Raw genomic sequence first — 23,657 nt, 5'->3', positions numbered from 1 at the left:
AGAAAGACGGACGGACAGACGGAAGGAAGGAAGGAAGGAAGGAAGGAAGGAAGGGAGGGAGGGAGGGAGGGAGGGAGGGAGGGAGGGACGGAAAGGGAGGGAGAGAGGGAAAGAAAGAGAAAGAGAAAGAGAAAGAAAAGAAAAGAAAAGAAAAAAGAAAGAAAGAAAGAAAGAAAGAAAGAAAGAAAGAAAGAAAGAAAGAAAGAAAGAAAGAAAGAAAGAAAAGAAAGAAAGAAAGAAAGAAAGAGAGAAAGAGAGATGAAACACCTATTAGAGAAAAATTTGATCAAGGTCGCTTTATAAATATGGTTGCAACTAATTTTTTAAATAAAAACAAAAAATGACCAAAAGAGCTAAACACTCTTCTAATCAAGTATCACATTAAAATAAATCTCAACAACTAGAAAAGCCTACCATGATTCTTTACAAGTTGCATTCATGGTACATGGGGACTTGGTGTGGGTCTGGACACCTGCAGTACTGACTGCACTGAGTTGGTCCCCTTGGTGACAAATCCTCCATTTGGTTTTTCTAAGTTGATAATATGTGTAAGTTCTTAAAAACCTACTTTTTGTTAAAAGTGTCAACAAATATTGTCATTAAACACTTTACAAATAACGCCTTTGCAAATGTCATTAATTTAAAAGTAAGTTATAAAGGCCTATAAAATATTCATATTTATATTTGTGATATGCTAAAGAATCCTGGTAAGCTCACCTCAAATACTGCCTTAAATGGATATGATGTGTTTCAAAGTGGGGGCCTTGAAGAGTGTAAAAACTATAAATTTTGCTTTTTTTAAATTAAATCAATACTCATCTATTTCAACAATGAAATGTGATGTTTTCTTAAAGCAAACTTTCACAGCTTCCTCTACTTTATCATGGTTAACAAAGATGCATCAAACTCAGAATTTATATTCTTCACAAAAGGTAAGAAAAAAAAAAGCATATGCAGTAAGGAAAAATCACTATTCAGCTTCATTCGTTTTGTTTGTTTGTGTTTCCTTTGAGACAGGGTCTCACTCTGCCACCCAGGCTGGAGTGTAATGGTGTAATCACAGCTCACTGCAGCCTCAACCTCCCAGTCTCCAGCAATCTTCTCACTTCAGCCTCCGAAGCAGCTGGGACTACGATTGTGTGCCATCACACCTGGCTAGTATTTTTTACATTTTTTGTAGAGACAGGGTCTCAGAAGGGCACCATGGCTCAAGCCTATAATCCCATTTCTTTGTGAGGCTGAGGCTGGAGGACTGTATGAGGCCAAGATTTAGAAACAAAACCTGCCTTGGCAACAAAGCAAGTCCCATCTCTGCAAAAAACTAAAAAATTAGTCAGTCACCATGAAGCTCGCATACAATCCCAGCTACCTGAAGAACTGCTTGAGTCCAGGGGGTCAAGGCTGCAGTGAGCTATGATCACACTACTGCACTCCAGCCTGGGTGACAGAGTGAGGCCCTGTCTCTAAAAATAAAAAAACAATAAAGAAAAAAACAGCTTACAAAGGCTGGAGCAGTCAGTCAATGAACAATTATGAGACAACACAGAGAAATTCTCCTTAGTAAATAAAATAAGATTCCCAGAAGCTGGATAAAGCAAAAATGGTTGTTGGGACCATTCATCATTTGAAACTCATCCTTCACTAATGATGAAAACTGTGGTGTAACAAAAAGCATCACGATCAAGCAATACTCCTCAGTGAAGAACTCTGCTTAGTATTTCCAGAGACAATAAAGAATCTAGCCAGTGGGTCATATGCCATCACCATCTCAATTACTATATATTATATGCTATAGAAGGAGTTCCTCTCCCAGAAAAAAACAGAGAGCCAAATGAAATCCAGAAACATCAGGCAGATAACACCTACTGCCTCACTTCTTTGGCATCATTTTGAGCATGTCTTCTCATTTAATTTCTGTGAATATAGCTCCAAAAGCCTGGAAATCTAGACAATGATGCCAAGAGAAAAAAAGAAAAGACCTAGATTTTGATCCTGGTTAATCAGCGCCAGTTTGGTCTTTTTGTAATGGCTACTTTGTGAAAATTAACTAAGTGAAAGCATATATGCGTCACCAATTAAGCAATAAGTAGGAGTCTCTTCTGTTTTTGCTTGAGAAGTAATTTTAAATAATTCAAATAAACTTCTCTTCAAAAAAAAAAAAAAGAATGAAACAAGGCAAAGTTTGGGTAATTTTAAATCTAAAATAGTTTTATAATTTTCCATAACAAGAACTGGCTACTTTCAAGTTAGTGTCCAAAACCCAGGGAGGTCTTAAAGAAAATTCTGATCTCATCTAACAAAAGCTGCTTATGCACAAAGAAGAAAACTGGGCATTAACAGGAACTTCCATAGGTTAAATTATAAAACAGCGTTAGGAGGGTTGGAACTCGAAATTAGAGAGTCTTTTCTTCTGACTCCCTAGAGAGTGTACTTCTCCAGGGAGATTTACTTTGCAATCTGCCACCAAAGGATTCTTTTAAATTCCACACTATTTACTCTTTCCAGAGTACAGACATGCTGGGTTTCAAGACTGTTCAAAAGTGTTGCCATTTCTGGGAAACTGATAAGAATCTATGCCTATAAAGACTCCGTCTCACCAATTTACCACTGTCTGAAATGTCATAGTCTAAGTTTTTGACTAATTAAACAAAATCTCCAAAGAGGACGAAGTTAGAAAGAACTACAACTCATGTAAAAAAAGGAAATGCACATTAAGCCTTAAAACTTGGCACATAGACAGGTGAGGTGAAGCACCTGTGTATGTGTAAAATCCTGTCTTAACAAAGAGAAAGAAGCAGGTAACGAGATTGCTGAGGAGGTTGGAAACAATATTCTACATTTTCCCTCTTTTATATTTCAAAGCTATGAAATTCACTTTTCTTCGGCTTAGCTTCTTTCACTTAGACCTTAGCAGATTCACTGAGTGTCAAACGTTGAGTCACAGACATAGGTAGTTACTTTGGACAAAAATATTTAATTTACAGAAGAAGGGGAGACTGTCACATCAAAAAGGACATGTAGCTAAAGAATGGTTTCTTTGATTGTATCTCCTCAGTTGACCGAACCTGTTTTTATAGAAGAATAAAACAAATCATCGCCAACAGAAAATAACCAATCCAACTGTTACCTGAACATCAGAACAGGCAAAGACATGGAAGACATTTCAAACTCTTGGAGACAGCTTCTAAGTTTCACACTAAATCTTGACAGGTAGCCAAATAAAAGAATTAGCAGGCAAGGATACATGCACACACACACACATACATATATATATAAATCTTGAGGAGAACCATGTCTGGCAGGCATACAAATAATAAATGCAACTTACTAAAGTCAGGAAATCCTGTTCTGAGGCAGGAATTTACATAATCGTAACAACACTCTTACAGGGCAGTAGAACTCTAATTTCCCCCTATATAACAGATGAAGAAACGAAGTTCCAGAGATATTAAATAATTTACCCAATATCATATAACCAGAAAGTAACAAAGCCATCCCTAGAACCTATGGTTTGACTTCAAGCCTATAATCCTTTCCCCTCTATTTTGAAGGCTCTTCTTTCTACTACCACCCATGAACTTGGTGGGGCACAGAGATATGACTAAGAAAACATCTTTCCAAAAGAAACACAATTGTCTTAAGACCACCCTCCCATGGAGGCTCATCAAATAATCAGAAAAGATTAATCATGGAAGAGAGAAGAAACTAAAGCTATCACCACATCAAGAGAGACTTTTCATTTTACTTCTGAGGGTAACTCCTTAGAAATTCTCTAGGAGATTTAACATTCATAGTAAGACAACCTTTGTTCACAATGAAGTCTCATTCCTCACCTTCCTGCCACCTCCCAGCAGCTCAGAAGAACTTTGTCTCAGACTATTGTAATTTGGACTCATTCATTTCACCTAAAAATCATTTACTTCCCCTCTAAAATTCCCTACAGCCCATTCCCCACCTTGCTTCCTTCCCTCTTCCCTATGAAGAGGGTACTCAAGCCTCAACCATCTCTCCCTTCTTTGTGTTTCATATGTGCAGCACTCTTATGTATCCATGCACATTGATAAATCTGTATGCCTTTTTCTCCTATTAATCTGTCTATCGTCAGTCATTTCAGCAAACCCTCAGAGAGGGCAGAAGGGAAGCTTTGTATCAGCCCCTGCAAACTGTTTCAACTGTGAAACCTAAAAAAAACTTGAGTTTCCCACAGAACTGTTCATTTTTCTAGGTATGCTAGTTTAGAAAAACTTCCTCACCATATCAACAAATGTTAACACACTGCTAGGAGACAGATGAATCCATAGAAGCTTCCCTCTGTCTGAAAGGATGGAGGGGAAAAAAGAGCAGTGAACCAGGTGTGATTTACTGGGTTCATTCATCAGATGAGGCAAAATGGTGGCAAAACAGACCACAAAAGAATGCAACACAATATTTAGTGGCCATTCTCCCTGGTATTCATGTACTCTGGTTTCTAAAGGCACCTGATAAAATGGCATATAGAACAGCATTTGAGAGGTTCAACAAGTGAGATGCCGGGAGACCATCTTTTCCTAAACGCAAACTATGCATTTGTGAGCAGCCTATCTTTCAGAAAACTTAAGTCCTTTGGGCCAACTGCTTGGGTCAAACCACAACTTGAAACAGTAAGAATTTCAAATGGAAAACTAAGCTATTTCCCTTACATGCCAGTTATAACTGCTTGTCTTTCATATCAAAATTCAACTTGTTTGCCTGTAATGAGAAAATGGATCTGAGCTCTATAAATATTTTAACATTTCGGCTGACACAACATTAAATTTTCTCAGTAGAAGATCCTAGAGATATGTAGGAGGAAAGGGTTTTGCTCCCTGGTTCCTGGTTCCTGGAGAAGCCCAGATAGCTTCTCCAAAAGATGGCTTCTCTAGTGACCGGCTTCCCTCACGGGCATAGCTTCATCAGAGCAAGATTTCTGTTTCAGTACACAGCAAGCAACAGTACCCAGCAGCCAAGAGCTACCCCTGGTATTCCCTCAGGAAGATACGCAGCACACGGGCTTTTCTAAGAAACCTCCCTGAGAACAGCTTTCCCTTGGCATCCTAGAGGGCAGAATTCTGACAAGTTCTGAGGGTGGATTTTCAGTAAGTTCCACTGAAATGGCACCACTGCCATTCAGAAAGCCACACCATGCCCTCTCCAACAAGGTCAAGATCTTAGCCCAGGGTAGTGGTAGCAGTCTCTCACCTAAAGCTACCACAAAAAATAAGAGGTAGGTTTGGTAGGCCTTTTTTGGATTTTAGAGGCAACATATACACTACATCTGAATGTGCCACCTTAACTGATTACAGAGTCACCTAGGAAGTTACCAATTTTGAGTAAGGAACACAATATATGAAGGTTCTACAGCAAATTAGGGATGGGCAGTGCAAGCTGCTCTATCAGTTGGGACTTTTGATTCAGTAGATCTAATGCTTTGAATTGTCTGTGGGAAATAGACATGCTGTAAGGAGCCTTTTAGCCAGTGTGCACTGAATCAGCTCTTGGCTATAAGAGATGGGTGCTGGAGAAGCAAGCTTTCCCCAATACTTCATAGGGCAAATTTCCAGCAAGTTCCAGAACAAAGAGTTTCAGCAAGTTCTGAACAGTACCACAGTGGCTTTTCTACTACGGCCTTTGGCTCAGCCCTAAAGAGAAAGGCTCCCTATCTGAGCCTCTACTCAGCCCTAAGGTAAGCATTTGCTCTTTGTATCTGCTATTCTTATGTTCTTGAGAGTGCACAGTTTTTCTCTCCTGATTAGACTCAGATTAATACACCTTAACAGTAAGTTGAGAGGCTGTGTTCAGTCTAAGAAACGCAATACAAGAACCTCATTTAAACAAACAGGAGCTCATTTTGTTTTGTTTTCAATGTTTAAAACTCAAAATTATATAGGAATAATTTAGACCAAGTTTAGGCATAGCACTAAGTTCTTGACAAACTTATTTATATATTCATTAACAGGGCTATTTCAGTCATGGTTTGGCAAACTGTACATTCCTTTTCCAAACATTCTGTAGTCTAAACTATAATTAATCAGCACATGGCCAGGAGTTCGAGGCCAATCTGAGCAACACAGCAAGACCCCATCTCTATAAAAAATTTAACCAAAAAAAAAAAAAAAAAAAAAATTAGCCGAGCACAGTGACATGAGCCTGTAGTCTCAGCTAACTGGGAAACTGAGGCAAGAAGATCACTTGAGTCCAAGAGTTAGAGGTTACAGTGAGCTGTGATCACACCACTGTACTCCAGCCTGGGCCACAGGGCAAGAACTTGTCTCTAAAAAAATAATAAAGAAGGAATAAAAATTGTCTCTAAAAAAAGTGAAGAATAAAAAGTAAAATCAGCCCCTAACTTATAATCACCATCTTTACCATTATTTTTAGCAATTCCTGATCTCTCCTATTATTCAAGCTCTAAAAGGACTGAAATATGGCGGCTAAAATCGCAAATAATGTTATAAAAATGATTTTCATTATCAAAAGAGTAGCTCTTACATGTAAATACTGACAATCTCACACAGTTAGGTCAAGGTTATTGGCTTGACTCACTCCACATTCCGTAAGGGACTGTATAACTCTAGCCAACTCTTAACCACAAGGAAATCCAAACAAGCTTGCAACAGTAGGTCGGTACAACCTAAACAATATATCTTGGCAAACGGTTTAAGTGCAAGGAACACATAGGAACATCTTCTTTAAACAGTGTCTGAATGTCTGTTGTTCCCATTAAGTAGAAATACACTAAGGGGTTCACAATTCTTTTAACAGTTCAACAAAAACTTTTAAGCCTATCAAATTACCAAAAAAATTTGGTTGGTTGTTAGAAAACAACCAAACCAACAAATAAAAAAGCCCACTGATGTTACTCAAGAGGGAAAGACACCAAGTTTTCACATAAGTAGAAAATAACCATCAATGCTTCACCCAAATGGGGTGGAGACAGTAGCAGATTAAGCATCAAAAAGCAAATCATTGCTTTGTGGGGGGGTTTTAAGTAAACTTTAGAATTAAACTCTAATTTCTTAAACAATGAAAATGAAAACTAAATGTCACTGACAGTTAATTTTTAATGACTCCAAAATGAAATGTGTGAAATTTGTTAGTAGCCATCTTTATGAATGGTTAAGTCTGAAAAGATGCCAAAGACAAACTGGAAATTACTATACAAGTAATGTTTTATGTTACTGCTTAGGAGTCTCTTTAGAAAAACAAAAATGATGCTTTTACAAGGACATTTCTTATTTTTTAAAAAAAGGTTTATCTTACTTGAGAGAGTCCAGGGGACGATGCATGTCCCGGGGGCGTTGCCGCAAGATTTGGATGTCCCTTGTTTATTTCATGTGCTGAATAAGGGGATGGGGTAGGGGTTCCCGGCTGTCTTGCTACTTGTGTTACCTGTGAGGAAATCAATATTTAGTAAGAACATTATATTAGTAAATCAATCTTAATAAATACAGCTGAATTATCTGATTTAATTGGATTTCCTGCCTCACAACTTACACTAAGCACCTGACTGAACAAACACTTAAATTTTTCAAAACTGAAAAAAACAGAATTCTTTAAAAATATATACATGAATATTCTCATCGGTTTGATCAAAGATTCTTAAAGCATGATCTCAAAAGCAAAAATCTTAAAAGAAAACACATGCTACAGGAAAGAAACAATACTTGAAACTACCAACTGTATGATACCATTTTGTAAAAGAAACAGAAAAGAAATAAATGGTTGAAAGAGGAAGGAGATGACTACAGAAGAGGAGTAAGGAGATTTTTGAGGGTAACAGAACTGTCTGTATCATGCTTATAGTGAGAACTGAATGTCTCCGTGCTTGTCAAGACTTATGGATGTATACACTAAAAAGGGTGAATTTTACAAAATTATATCTCAATAAATCTAAACTCCAAAAATGGTAAGCTACTTATATGACATAATCTCATTTTTGTCTTTAAAAACGTATATCTGGCCAGGTGCTATGGCTGATTCCTGTAATCCCAGCACTTTGGGAGGCCAACACAAGAAGACTGCTTAAGAAAAGAAGTTTCAGACCAGCCTGTGCAACACAGCAAGACTTCATCTCTATTTTTTAAAAAATATTTTTTTCATTAGCTAGGCATGGTGGCATACACCTGTAGACATAGTGACTTGGGAAGCTGAGGCAAAAGGACTGCTTGGGCCCAGGAGTTCAAGGATTACAGTGAGCTATGATCACACCACTGTCCTATAACCTGGGTGACAGAGGAAGACCCTATCTCTTTAAATACTAAAAATTTTTTAAAAAGGACATCTAAACATATGTATACATACACATGTGTAGGAATATTTCTATACACATATTTGTTAATGTATGTATATAATATACACATACACATCTAAAAACATGTATATATAATATTTTTAAAGATCTGTAAGGAGACACACCAAAATCTTAACAGAAAGCATCACAGGTATTTCTTTATTTTTTCATTTACATTTTCTAATATAATACAATAATCATAAATTTATACAACTGAAAAAAATCAGCATGTTTTTATGTAACCAAAAATTTTATTTTCTCCAATTTTTGCAGGCAGTAAATTGCTCATCAGCCCATGACAGATATGAAACCACTTTACTTAGACCCCTAGTGGAAGTGTCTACCAATCAATCCTAGCCAGCTCTTCCCTCTCATAGTCTAATCCAGACTAACACTGATGGTTTTGCAAACTTTCATGAATTATGGGCAGTTCTGTACTCTGCTAAAATCAAAGAAGCCATTCTCCTTAAGCAATAGTTCTTAAATTTGAGAGGAACATGAACCCTTTGCCAATCTAGCATAAAATACAGACTTCTCAGAATCATGTTATTAAATGCATAAAATATATAGGATTATGACAACAAGTGATCTATATTGAAATACAGGTATAAAAATATTAAAACAAATTCCTGACATAGTAATATATGTTCTTTATTGGTGCATTAAATATAATAACTAACGGCAATTGTTGTCTATAGTCATAATACAAAGAAATGCTAAAATTCATCATTAGACATATTCTCTATTTTCAGTTCATAGGTCTTCTGAATTTTATCATAAAGTTAAAAACTCTGCCCAGGGAAAAAGGAAAATGGCCTGGAATTCACTCAGTCAAAAGGTCTAAAGAAAATCTAGTCCCTGGTACTCTAACCTTCAAATCACTTATAACTCTCTAAACAGACACAAACATCTTCAGGATCAGCTACCCGATCCCAATACTGAAATCAAATGGACTCACACAGAACTAACTAGAACCAAAAGCTTATGAGTTAAAAGACACATAAATGATGCTACAAATAATTGTAACTAGTTTCATCCTTGTTTTGTAAATAACTTTGATTACGATTTTCTTGGGAAAATTTTGTTTCCAATTTTGAGTGACTATTACCTTTATAAGGGCATAAAGTTTATCATGAAATGTAACAGCGTATATAAATCTCCCAAGGAAATTTTTCTTTTCTTTTCTTTCTTTTTTTTTTTTTTTTTTTTTTTTTTTTGAGGTGGAGTCTTGCTCTGTCGCCCAGGCTGGAGTGCAGTGGCCAGATCTCAGCTCACTGCAAGCTCCGCCTCCCGAGTTTACGCCATTCTCCTGCCTCAGCCCCCTGAGTAGCTGGGACTACAGGCGCCCGCCACCTCGCCAGGCTAGTTTTTTGTATTTTTTAGTAGAGACGGGGCTTCACCATGTTAGCCAGGATGGTCTCGATCTCCTGACCTCGTGATCCGCCCGTCTCAGCCTCCCAAAGTGCTGGGATTACAGGCTTGAGCCACCATGCCCGGCCTCACCAAGGAAATTTTTCAAAGGAAAAAAGTTGGATTGCTATTTAAACATCTACTTTAGAAAATTAATAATCAGAAATGAAGAGTTCTTATAAGTAAATTTCTTACCAATAAAGCTTATGAATTTATATTATTTCCCATGTTTCAGAATTAATTATTTTGGTATTTTGCTAAAGTAAAACCTCAATATGAATACACATTTTTAACATGGGAAAAATTCTGTACAGTGAAATAAAGTAAAAATAAAAAGAGAGCAAAGAAGTTAACTGTATAAAATCTTACACCAGTGTTCTGATTAATTCTGATAAAAATTAAATATCAAATTTGCCCATGGCAATAAATCATAGTACAGAAAAGTTTTTAAATACTATTGATAAAAAATATTAAAATACATTATATGTTTATCAACTAAACTAACAAAAGTAAGTTAAAAAAAATCTTTGCCCCATTATTGGCAGGGATCTAAGGAAGCAGGACACAGACAAGATACTGTAAATCGGTTACTATCTTCCCAGGATTATAGAACAATGTGTCACCAAGTAAATGCTTCAAAACCATCACTCCAAAATTATTTCACTTTAGAGTACATACCCTAAAGAAAATCTCACCTCAAAAATTAGGAACTTAAAAGATATATCCAGCAGCATTTCACATGATGGCAAAAACAGGTAGAAATACCAACTAATGGGAAAATGAAGTAACATAACTGAACTAAATACATAAAAAAATATAAACCTGTACACTGCAGAGTTGTAAAGAAAAATACATCTTCAGAGTTGTAAAGATTGTAAGCTATGTTTCCTACAGAACTGTAAAGAGGTACTGACATATACTAAAGAATACTGAAAGAACAAATTAAATCATTACAAATAAAATTAGTATCCACTGGTTTGTCAGAAAACTATTATATTGCCCCCATAAAACACAAATGTTTGAGAGAAAGAGAAAAAGCATTGTGCCAAAGCCAAAAGTGGTATGCTCTTGCTACATAAAAAACTTCCTTAAAGGAAACACCAATGAAAAACAACTTTCATGGGTATATGCCTATGGTATGTATCCTTTGCAACTCTAAATAGTTCTGCCAAACTAGTAATCCTTTGGTACCACATATTCTAAAAGGGCACTTCCTCCTAAATTGGGGGATGTCTACTAATAAAAGCAGGTCAAAGAAAATAAGTCTGTATCAAAATAATAGAAGAACTAGAATTTCTAAGAAATTCTTCCTAGAAACAGGCTGTTACATATAATAAAAAATCTCTCAGCTTCACTGTGCTCTATTCAATTCAAAGAAGATCCTCTATTACATATGCCACACTGCATTAGGCATTCCATATTTGCTTTTAGTGTATTTGTTACAGGGCTTAATGTCTCTGCCAGGGAAAAAAGGTATACCATCTTTAACTAGAAATTATACAGAACAGAAATAGCACAATCTTATCCCAAAGAAATGCCACAAAGGCTAATAAAATTGTCATAGATAAAAATCAAATTTAGACTAAAATTTAAATACCTCTTGTAAAATATTCCTAAATTAATGATTAACGAATCTTATACTATCTAGCTAAGGGTTCTTCTCTCTTGCTAAACTGTTCAATTTCAGGTCATACTGTTGAAATCCATCTTCTTTAAAGGTAGTAGCAAGAAGTTATCATGCAAAGAAAACAACGTACATTTTCCCATTATTTGAAACAAATTGCTACCTTCTCAACTATGAAGGCTGGGAGGGAGCAGAGGTGTAGAACAGCTGATAACACGAACTACTTAACTACCTCCAAAGCTAAACAGATGGTTGTCTTTTCTATAATACTAATCCTAAGCAAAATACATCAACCATTTCTTGTAATGCAATATATGTTTGTGTGTACTGCTTATTGCATTTAAAAGAAAATATGCCCAAGAAACGTTTTTGTTTCTTCTAGATATATTTTTGCATTGGTAACAATGCAGGGCTTACAAAATTCTCATTCTCTTTCTGGTAGAAATGTAAACTGGTACAACCACTTTGGGAAGCAATTTGGCATTAGCTGGTAAGCTTGGAAACAGTCATGACCTATGACCCAGCCATTCCACTCCTAGATGTACTTCTGGGAAAAAATAATGAAAATGTGCCCCAGGGTACATGAACAAAAACGTTCATAGTTGTATTGTTTTAATAACCAAAAACTGGAAACAACCCAACTGTTCATTAATAGAATTGATCAATAAGGAAACTTTCATACACAGAAAATTTTCCTGTACAGAAACAGAATAAAAAACCAGCATAACACAATTTAGATGACCCTCATAAATGGTACTGAGTAAAAGATTAAGAACAATATATAAAGTATGACTCCATTTATCCAAATATCCAAAACCAGCAAAACTGGACCATATTAGTCAATAGAGGTATATACATGTTTAGCAACACTATAAAGAGAAGCAGGAAAATGACTTTTAAAAGGCAGATAGTATTATTTCTGGGGAGACAGGGAATTATGACATGCCATGTAAATTTTTTTTAAATTGGTTTGAAACTTTTTTTTGCTTTAAAATTATTTGTTAAACTTTACCTTTAAGTTTTATGTACTTTTATGAATGTGTATTTTAATCCTCTTCCATACCACCTACCTCAAAAACAAGATTAAAGACAAAAACAAGTGAACTACTAACACCTGTAATAAAATATCACTTACATTGGTATTACACTGTTACTCTGCATAGTAGAAAGAAAATTTAAAAAGAAATACTGCTGCAGGAAAGAAAAGCTCTAAAATTTTGACTCAGTGGAAACTTCAGGTAGCTAGTGAATTTTCATTCAAGATTTCCACCAAAAAATAATCTCCTATAAAATTAACGACATTTGGTGGTTGGTGACCGATATTAACTTGACAGAGTTTTTAGAAAATTTAAGGTAGACCATAAAGATTGTGCAAGTTAAGATTAGTCATTAGATATAAAATGTATTTATCTAGCACTAACTTATCAGATTTGATTATATTCTGCCCAATTAAGAGCTATCATACATAAACCACAATGTTCAAATAACAAATAAAATATGGAAAACAAAGTTTCCTTAACATGATCATTCTTACATGACTCCAGAGCAAGGGAAATACCCCCTGAAGGAAACAAAATGGGAAAAAAACTGGCCAGATGTAAACAAGAGATAGGGACTATGAAAAACGGTAGAGAATGGCCACTACCCAAGGGACAGCAGATACTGAGATACTGGCATGCAGGAATTCCAGATAAGCAGTGCTACTTCTTCAAAATTTTCAAGAGTAACCAAAAATAAGGCTTTCTGCATGAAATTGTCCTGATTTCCCATACACACTACCTGCCAAATAAACCATATATTGGTATATTAAATACACAGGCAGCCAGAGTGTGGACATGGCTCTAGGGGTATGTCATGATCATCATCAAATATAAACTTGCTTTTTAATTTTTTTTTTTTAAGTGATGGGGTCTCATTGTGTTGCCCAGGCTGGGGTGCACTGGTGTGATCACAGCTCACTGCAGCCTCCATCTCCCAGTGATCCATCCACCTCACGCTACAGAGTATCTGGGACTACAGGCACATGCCACCATGCTCAGTAATTTGTGTGTGTGTGTGTGTGTGTGTGTGTTTTGTTTTTGTTTTTTTTTTTTTTGTAGAGACAAGTTCTCATTGTGTTGTCCAGGCTGGTCTCAAACTGTGAAACTCAAGTGATCCTCCTACCTCCGGTTCCCAAAGTGCCAGGATTACAGGTATGAGCCACCATACCTGGCCAAACTTTCTATAAATACTCAGATACAGACTTGTGACTGGATTCTACACAAATAGGCATTGACTGAATACAGACATATTGTTAAATATAACACACGCAGAAAGTACTATGTTTTTTATTGTATATATTTTATATAATATGAATAAAAACATACTGCTTTTAAAAGTATAGTAATTAATCAGTTACTAAAAGAATAACAGGAAAGTCCAGGATTCCTATCAAGTAAATTAAATTTTCCGCAGCAAATGATTCATATAAAGGTAAAAGACATACAGTTTATGTGTGTGACATCCCTTATTTTATAAATCCCAAGATAAAGTTTATTTAGCGAGGTCACCTAAAAACATTTCAGCAGCTGCAACTCATACACAGAAATAACCAAGTTCCATTCTGGGTAGTTTGGAAAGATCCCAAAGCTTTTCTTACCTGGGTAATTTCTATAGTTTAGGCTCCTCAAGCAGCAGAATAGATAAGTAAAGTCTTTCCCTTCATTAATATTTTGTCTCATCCTAGTTCTTCCTTCAGATCATTTATTTTCCAAAATCTATAGATATTGACAACTCAATAAAAGCTGGTCTGCTCAACTAAAAGGAGCACTACAGTGGATACTAGGATGGAAGTTTTACTTATACCTGACACTACTTGAATTCTGTTAATATCACTGCCAATCCCCAACCACCAAGAAAAAAAGAGAAAGAAAAAGAAAATGGTATTCCTCCTTGCTCTACTCTTACCTATACTTAATAAGTTGAATTACATGAAATTCCAGATTTACAGATATTCAAGTATATTTTAACCTTAAAAAAGAAAAGGTAATTTTATATGGTTCAAGTAATACTTAAAAACTCAAGCAAACACACACCATATATTTTCTACTATGGACTTTGCCAGCAACTGAGTTTAATTCTGAGGGTTGCTTTTCTTATTTACTAACTGTCCAATAGAAACAAGAAAGTGTTCTATTTCAAAGAACATTTCAAAGTTGGAGGGTCAATAACAATGCTAACAAATGAAAAAATAAATAAGAAAGAAACACTTCCAAAAATGTCTAGGTATCAAAGGTTAGCGAAAGTGGACCATATGTGAATCCTTGAGGATCACAGGGCAAACTATTTTCATTGAGACGGTCTGTATCGCCTAGGCAGGTGTATAGAGGCCCAATCTCGGCTCACTGCAGGTTCCAACTACCTCCCAGGATCATGTGATCCTCCCAACTCAGCCTCCTGAGTAGCTGGGACTACAGGCGTGCACTACCACTCCCAGCTAATTTTTTATTTTTTGTATAGACAAGATTTCGCCATGTTGCCCAGGCTGGTCTTAAACTTCTGGGCTCAAGGGGTCCGCCCACGTTGGCCCTCCAAAGTGCTGAAATTACAGGCGTGCGTTACCGCATCCAGCCAGGGTGGACTCAAATCTAAGATGGCTCTCAGTATTCCTATACTTGGTGTACACACCCTGAATAATTCCCTCCTCTGAAGAAAGAGGGGGGGCCAGTGAATATAATAGGCTGATGTGGCTAGGTAATTTATTAGTTATCTGAATTAATCAAGAGACAAGTCACAAACTTAACAGCTTAAAACACTACACATTTAAGTCCTTGTTGGCATGGTAAGGACTTAGGGTTGTATTCTAACACGATTGGGCACCTACAGGAAGTTTTAAGCAGGAGTGTGAAAAGATCAAATGTTTTCCAAAGATCATTTTGGTTGCTCTGTAAGAATAAGAACTGAAGGGTACAAGAAAAGAAGCAGAGAGATTAGTTAAAAGCTATCATGCCAGGCCGCAGTGGCTTACATCTGTAGTCACAGCAACTTAGGAGTGTAAGGCAAAAGGCCCAACAGTTCGGGGCTGTAAGGCACCATGATCATGCCTGTGAAAAGCCACTGCATTGTAGCCTGGTCAACATAGCAAGATCCTGTCTCTTAAGGAAAAAAAAAAAAAAAAGCTACTGCAATCATCTTGGCCACAACTGATGGTGGCTTAGAACATGGTAATAACAAGATAATTTGTTTGAGCAGGTGGGACAGAAAGGAATGTAGACTGATTGATTCATTCATTCGTTTAACATATATTTACTGAGAACTTTATACCAAGCATTGTACTGGGTGCATGGAATACATCAGTGAGTAAGAGAGACTAAAATCCTTACATTCCTGGAGTTTACAGTCTAGCTGCAATACTAACAGCCATAATACTTAAATAAGTTATACAGTGTACTTGTAAGTGATAGATTATGAATATCAGGGATGGATTTTAAGTTTATGGCTTGAAAGATTAGGTGGGAAGAAGGGAAAGTATTCCTAATCCAAAATGCCTGGTACCAGAAGTATTTCAGTTGTTTTTTTTAATTGTTGAATGTATGCACTGTACCACTTCAGCAGCCCTAATCCAAAAATCCAAAATCCAAATGCTCTAATGACCATTTTCCTTGAGCCATCATGTTGGCACTCCAAAATATTCAGACTGTGAAGCACTGTATATTTTTGGATCGGGATGTTCAACCTGTATTACTGTGAGACAGGATTAGAGGCAGAATAGAAAAAGGGAAAGGGATAATCACAAGTAGTTTTAGATGCCTATCAGAGACTCAAATGGAAATAATAAATAGTGTGTTGACTATATGAATCTAAGCTCAGGAGAGCAGTCAGGGCCAAGCAAGTAAATCTAGAGGTAGGTTCATTACCAACATTCCACATAGCATCTAAGCTAATTATCAAAACCAGCAAATTTCAGATGAAAAAGTTGGAAACGTATGAGAAGAAGACAGCAAAAGGCAAAGCTAAAATTTATTTTTGGATCAATTTTGTCAATGTCAATTGTTACATACTCAAGGTTGTGCTTACTCTCGTTATGTAATCAGTATGGTTTATTTCTCTGCTTGGTTTTTTAGGGTTTTTTTTGTTTGTTTGTTTTTTGTTTTTGGAGAGAGAGAGACTCACTCTGTCACCCAGGCTGAAGTATAGTGGTGCGATCTCGGCTCACTGCAACCTCCACCTCCCAGGTTCAATCAATTCTCCTGCCTCAGTCTCCCAAGTAGCCGAGACTACAGGCACATGCCACCATGCCTGGCTAATTTTTGTATTTTTAATAGTCTGGTTTCATCATGTTGGCTTGGCTGGTCTCAAACACCTAACCTCAAGTGATCCATCTGCCTTAGACTTCCAAAGTGCTGAGATTACAGGCATGAGCCACTGCGCCCGGTCTCTCTGTTTGCTTTTTGTTTGTTTGTTTCTGACGCAGGGTCTCGCTCTATCACACAGGCTGAAGCATAGTGAAGTGATGCGATCACATCCCACTGCAACCTCAAACTCCAAGGCTCAAGCAATCCTCCCATTTCAGCCTCCCAAGTAGTTAAAACTACATGTGTGTGCCACTACACTGGGCTAATTTGTTTTATTTTTTGGAGAGACAGGGCCTCACTATGTTGCCCAGGCTGGCTTCAAACTCCTGGGTTCAAGCGATCCTCCCACCTCAGCCTCCCAAAGTGCTGGGATTATAGGCACGAGCCACTATTCCTAGCCTCTGCTTGTAATTCTAACAGAAAAAAAACAAGATCATCAGAGAATCAATCAGTAATATCCTAAACTAAAATTATATCAAAGTCAGAATCTCAAAATTTCAAAATACAGGCAAAAGGTGACTAAGGAACAATCAAACCAATGTCAGTAGTCTCAGGATCGATATGGACCTAGCACCACAGAGAAGACACAAGCAGTAGATATAGATATAGATATAGATATAGATATAGATATAGATATAGATATAGATATAGATATTATTTTGAGATGGAGTTCTACTCTTATTGCCCAAGCTGAAATGCAATGGTGCGATCTTGGCTCACTGCAACCTCTGCCTCCCGGGTTCAAGCGTTTCTCCTGCCTCAGCCTCCCAAGTAGCTGGGATTACAGGCGCGCGCCACCACGCCTGGCTAATTTTTTGTATTTTTAGCAGAAACAGGGTTTCACCATGTTAGTCAAGCTGGTCTTGAACTACCGACCTCAGATGATCTGCCCACCTCGGCCTCCCAAAGTGCTAGGATTACAGGCATGAGCCACCACGCCCAGCTGATATATATTTTTTTAAATAACGGGTCTGCTGATGCTAGGACAGAATATAAAGGATAGGAGAGATACCATACAGTAATCCAAACCAATTTGATATGATTCCTAATTTCACCTACTCTGTCATCATAAATGAATTATGTGATAAATATCATAGAATATATATATTTTTTTAGTTTTATTTTTTTGAGGCAGGGTCTCACTTTGTCACCCAAGCTAGAATGCAGTGGCACAATCACAACTCACTGGAGCCTCCAACTCCCAAGCTCAATCAATCCTCTCACCTCAGCCTCCTGAGTAGCTGGGACTACAGGCACATGCTATGACGCCCGGCTAATGTATTTAAAGTACTGCTGAAAAATAAAAAAGTAACCAGGTCTGAGAAGAATCTGGAAGGGTTTGGTGGCATCTGACTTACACCTTGAGAACAACAGGGTTCAGTTCAGATCAAAAGTTAGAGGCAGTATTTTGAAAAAAAATATTGATTCTGTTGAGAGAGCATTAAAAAAATAGAAAATTAATGGATGCTAAGAAACTATGTGACGGTTGTTTGAACACTGTAAGAGTAAAAATTACTAACTAATTAGAAAACAAGTAAATACATTCTTACAATATATACTCAGAAAAATGTTTTAAAAATGAGAAGTTGCTTATGGTATAATATTAAGTAAAGAAAGCAGGACAGAAATTTGTGGTGCACTGATAACTTTTTTTTTAAGTGCACAGCAAAACAACTTGAAGGATTCTGTTAAAATGGGTGGTATGAGTCTTTTGTTAACAACATCATGGATCATGTTTTTCCTGTCATACTTTTCATTTGGGGGGGGGGGGGGGGGGGGTTGCAGGTGACGGAGTCTCATTCTGTTGCCCAGACTAGAGTGCAGTGGTGCAACCTCGGCTCACTGCAACCTCTGCTTCCTGGGCTCAAGCAATTCTCCTGCCTCAGCCTCCCAAGTATCCAGGATTACAGGTGCATGCCATCACACCTAGCTAATTTTTTTTTTTTTTTTTTTTTTTTTTGGTATTTTTATTAGAGATGGGGTTTTGCCACCTTGGCCAGGCTGGTCTGCAACTCCTGACCTCAAGTGATTCACCTGCCTCAGCCTCCCAAAGTGCTGGGATTACAGGCATGAGCCACCGTGCCCAGTCTCCTGTCATACTTTTCTCTATGTTTCAATTTTTCTAGCAGACACATTAATTTTATAGTGAGCAAAATCTGCTATTTGGAACTTGGCAGTGAGGTATCCAGACTGTCTTATAAAATCCTGCTTAAGCCAATGATGTAGTTGAGGATGGCGAGGTTCATGCTATCCTGTGCCTTGCAGTCACCCAGAGACTGCAAGGACACAATCAGTGAGTGATCACTGATTCTTAACATCTGTTTGCATCCTTGCAATCCTTGTGGACAGGAATAAGACTTAATGAATACTTATGACAGTGCTTGCAGACCAGTGGCTACTCAGATGTTTAAGTATAAATATTTTCTGTTACTAACTCAACCAAATCTTACTATTATATGGCCATTTGAGGGTAAAATTATTTAGAATATCAACTCATGAAGACATCAGGGAGCCAGGGCTGGTTTACAGCCTAAAGGGAGGAAGCCAAGATAGTAAAAAGATTTTTATTTCTTTCACTGCTAATAGAATCCTGGAGAACTGTATTACAATTCCAAGGTCCTTTCCCAGTTCAACAGCTAAACCTTGATCAGTTAGGAATGACTGTCTTGAATGAAAAAAAAAAAAAGAGTGGTAAGGTTTATCTATTCTACTAAATCCAATCATTTAGTAAAACTACACATAAAATTACTAACAGTCTACATAAGCACAAAAATTTAACTCCTTACTTTTTCAAGGAATATACATATATTAGAGACCAACTGCTGTCCCTGTGGTCAGAAGCAGGAACACGTGACAACTGATCTTCTGAGGAGTGATGGCTTTTAACAGACACTCACATTCTCTTTCTTATGTTCAAAACCCACAGTCAGAGCTTTCCACCAGGACAAGGTTGTGAGTCTGGAGATTACTAATATACATTCAGTGACTGCAATGGAATTAGTCATTTACCAACTTACAACTTAATTTTTTAAAACTAATGCTTTACTATTTCCCTGTTGATCTTTAGTCAGTTGCTAATCAACTAGTTATTTAACTGACTCAAGGTAAGTGAATTCTATTTTAATTCCAAGGTATTAACAAATCTCAGATTTTAGTATTCAACTATAAATAAGCACACATTCAATTATATTATCAAAACCACAACATTAAGTTCCTCTGACGTAGATCCCAAATCGTATAAGATGTGTGACATATGTGCCCCTATTCTGCAGCTGAGTCATGAATTACCACTTTCCAAACACAAACTTGAAAGAAGGAACATAAGCAGAAGGTAAACAGATTCAAGGTATCCAAGTAGGCTAAACAGCATCAACAAAAGAGCACAGAGTTGTTTCTATAAAAAAAAAAAAAAAATTAGGCATGGTGGTGTGCACTTGTAGTCCTAGCTCTAAGGAGGCTGGGATGGGAGGATTAAGCCCAGAAGTTGCAGCAAGCTATGATCATACTACTGCACTCCAGCCTGGGAGACAGACTGAAACCTTATCTTAAAAAAAACAAAAAACAAACAAACAAACAAAAAAACCGTGGTGGCAGCAGGGGGAAGAAAAAAGAAAAAAATGAGCATGGGTTTTGGTGTCAGAGACCTAAGTTTGAATTCTGGCTCTACTACACAGAAACTATATAAGCAAATTACTTAAATTTAGTTTCTTCTTCTGTAAACGTGAAAAGTAAGGTCTTATCATGCTGATTTATTCAACACATTAAGATAATATTTATCATAATGCCTAGTATATAAAAAGTGTTCTAAAGTGGTAGCTCTTTGTGTTTAATTATTTACAAATATTTAAACTGTTGGTTTAAAATCCTAATATTAAGCCAGTAAGTGTAGAACAGTTTTGGGTTGAAATGATTCCTGCTTGATTTTCATCTATACAAATGAGAGTGAGGGTGTTACAATAAACCTAAAGCTGTGGTTTGCAAAGTGTGGTCCCTAGACCAGAGGCATAAGCATCACCTAGAAACTTTCCGAAAACAAATTCACAGGTCTCACCAAGACCTGCTGATTCAGTAACTCCAGGGGTGAGACCTATAAATGTATGGTTAACAAACACACCAGTTAACAACCACTGACCTAAACACAATGGCAGGTTTGTACTAACATTCACAGCACCTGCATGATATGCCTGCTTTTCTTTTTTTAATCTGCTGAATTACAACACAAATTAGCAGAAGACAGATTACTGGACATATATATGGCTATACTATATTATTGCTGGGTCTGACAGAACACTGTCATTTATAAACATTTTTATCCCTAAAATGTGCTTTTTTCCCCCAAAAAAAGGTAAAAACCACTTTCTTGACTTAACAGACTCATTCTGCTCTCTCCTTTACCCTGCATTCACATTGCACCTAAGGAACATCTTATACTAGGTTATGATAAAACCTTAATTTCTTGAAATTCTTGAGGGAAGAACTGACTACACTACTAGATTTTCCAGAACACTAGGAATTAATCTCTTTACAAAACTTATTTTCCTCATGTAACTGATTTAAATGGAAATCTTTTTAACATTGTCCACATTGAATGTAATCCAAACTTTTTTCTTGGCCATATAAATTCATCATTATGAACACCAAGTTTTATGCACAAATATACTTTATGAAGTGTCAATAAAACTCTAAACCAGTCTGTATACTTTTCTGCATCTACATTTGCTATCATGCAGTTAGCTATGATTTTCAGCTGCTACCAACATTCCAACTTGAGGCTACAAGTTTACTTGTTTGTTATTCCATCTTTCTAATAATCTTAGGTGGGCATCGAAACTCAACCAGTATTCTGATACCTTTTCTTAGTTCCCTAGTATTCCTCTAATCTCCTAAACATATAAACCTTTTTCTTCTGCATACCTTCTACTTATCCTTAGAAATTCAGCCCAAAACTCACCTCCCATGAGATAAATTTCTTAAAACCCTGTCTCCCTGGGTTTCACACTGCTGCTCCACACTTACAAGAATAGCAAGACATTCTCTGCCTGTCCTTCTATAAGCATTTATCTCACTGCACTTAAACTAGACTTCACTTTCAGCTTTCCCACTAGCTTGTAAGTACCTTGAGGGCAGGGAGCAGTGTATCTACTGTGCACAATGCTTGTAAGCAGATACTCTAAAAAAGAGGAACAGGCTATGGTCTGGGGGGAAAAACCCTTGCCAGGGAAGCATAAGAGCATTGGCTCAATGATACAGTATCTGCTTTGTCTAAATTAGAGGACCTTGCTTTTGTTCAGTGTTACTGTTTGATTTTTATTTTCTTCACTTCCAACAAAGTGTTGAACAATTTCTTTCCTCTAATTCTTTCAGCTACTCACCAACTTCTGAGTACATTTTGTCTTTCCAGCCAAAATGTAAGAATATAAAGAGAACCCTCTTTTCCATTGTATTTTCTCCCACAGAACCTAACCCAACAAATAATAACAATCAGAAAAAAAATCTGCCCCTAAACATGACCTGGGTTAAACTTACTTTATAACATTTCTTAGCTTCTTTTAAAAAATAATTGGGACTCCTAATACTTGACCAATTTTCACAGATGTTAATGAGTTTTCCTCCAGAAAGCTTCCCACCCAATGCAGCCAAATAATCTTTAGTCATAGATTTCAATATTATACTGTCATGTGTGGTTAAACAACAGGCCTACACTCTGAGAAACACATTATTATGTGATTTAGATGCTGTGCAAACAAAAGGTACTTACATAAACCTAGATGGTACAGCCTACCACCTACCTAGGTTATGTGGTACAGCCTATTGCTCCTAGGCTACAAACCTGCACATGTTACTGTACTGAAAACTGTAGGTAATTGTAACACAACAGTAGGTATTTGTATATATAAATATAGAAAAGGTACAATAAAAATATGGTAGAAATCTTGTGGCACCACTGTCACACTCTGTCACTGACCTAAATGTCATTATGGAATGCATGACTGTACCTCTTTCCTTTCCTTTTCTATAAATGTCTTTCTCAAGAGAACAAGCTCTAAATTGGTCTTTCAAAGTCTAATCCTTTAAGCAAGTTTAAAATAAATACTTGACCAGCCTAGGAAACATGGCAAAACCCTGTCTTTAATAAAAGTACAAAAAAAAAAAGCCAGAGGCTGTGGCTACTCAAGAGGCTGAGGTGGGAGAGTGCCAACTGAGCCCAGGAGTCAAGGCTGCAGTGAGCCATGATCATACCACTGGGCAACAGAGCGAGACTCTGTCTCAAAAGAAAATTAATAATAACAAATAACTACATACTTGACACCTCGTCCTAATTGATTTTTCTGAATTTTTAAAAAAGTTATTGGGGGAGGGGGAAGGATGAGGGGCCATGCAGCCTCATCAGACTCAGTCCACTCCTGGAGGGAAAAAAAGAAAAGAAGGTAAAAAATGTAAAAACATTTAAAAAAATAAAGTTACTAAACAAATGATTAGTAAACAAAGAATAACAATATACCACTGATTTTACATTAGATATGTAAAAAATTAACATAGAAATGTCATAGCCAGCCAGGCACGGTGGCTCATGCCTGTAATCCCAGCACTTTGGGAAGCAAGGCAGGCAGATTACAAGGTTAGGAGACCGAGACCATCCTGGCTAACACAGTGAAACCCCGTCTCTACTAAAGAATACAAAAAACTAGCCGGGCGTGGTGGTAAGCGTCTATAGTCCCAGCTACTCGGGAGGCTGAGGCAGGAGTATGTCATGAACCCGGGAGGCAGAGGTTGCAGTGAGCCAAGATCGCACCACTGCACTCCAGCCTGGGTGGCAGAGCGAAAAAAAAAAGAAAGAAGGAAAGAAAGAAAGAAGGAAAGAAAGGAAAGAAAGAAAGAAAGAAGGAAGGAAGGAAAGGAAGGAAGGAAGGAAGGGAAAGAAAGAAGGAAAGAAGGAAAGAAAGAAGGAAAGAAAGAAGGAAAGAAAGAAAGAAGGAAAGAA

General features: G+C 37.0%; 1 protein-coding gene across 17 annotated transcripts in view; it reads right to left on the bottom strand.

Annotated features, from left to right (window-relative positions):
* The window catches only part of EIF4G3 (eukaryotic translation initiation factor 4 gamma 3), a 371,961-nt gene that overhangs the window by 232,953 nt on the left and 115,351 nt on the right, over window positions 1-23,657 (bottom strand). For all 17 annotated transcript variants that reach the window (XR_002733208.3, XR_002733207.3, XM_023219748.2 and 14 more), the window contains one exon: window positions 7,279-7,407. Coding sequence is in view for 11 of the 17 variants with exons in the window: in XM_023219749.3 (XP_023075517.1) it covers window positions 7,279-7,407 (129 nt within the window). In the remaining 6 variants the exon portion in view is untranslated. The remainder of the gene's footprint in view (window positions 1-7,278; window positions 7,408-23,657) is intronic.

The sequence above is a fragment of the Piliocolobus tephrosceles genome, chromosome 1, assembly GCF_002776525.5.
Source record: "Piliocolobus tephrosceles isolate RC106 chromosome 1, ASM277652v3, whole genome shotgun sequence".
Classification (NCBI taxonomy): domain Eukaryota; kingdom Metazoa; phylum Chordata; class Mammalia; order Primates; family Cercopithecidae; genus Piliocolobus; species Piliocolobus tephrosceles.
Note: the sequence above shows the minus strand (reverse complement) of the source record. Positions and strands in the feature narration are given on the sequence as shown.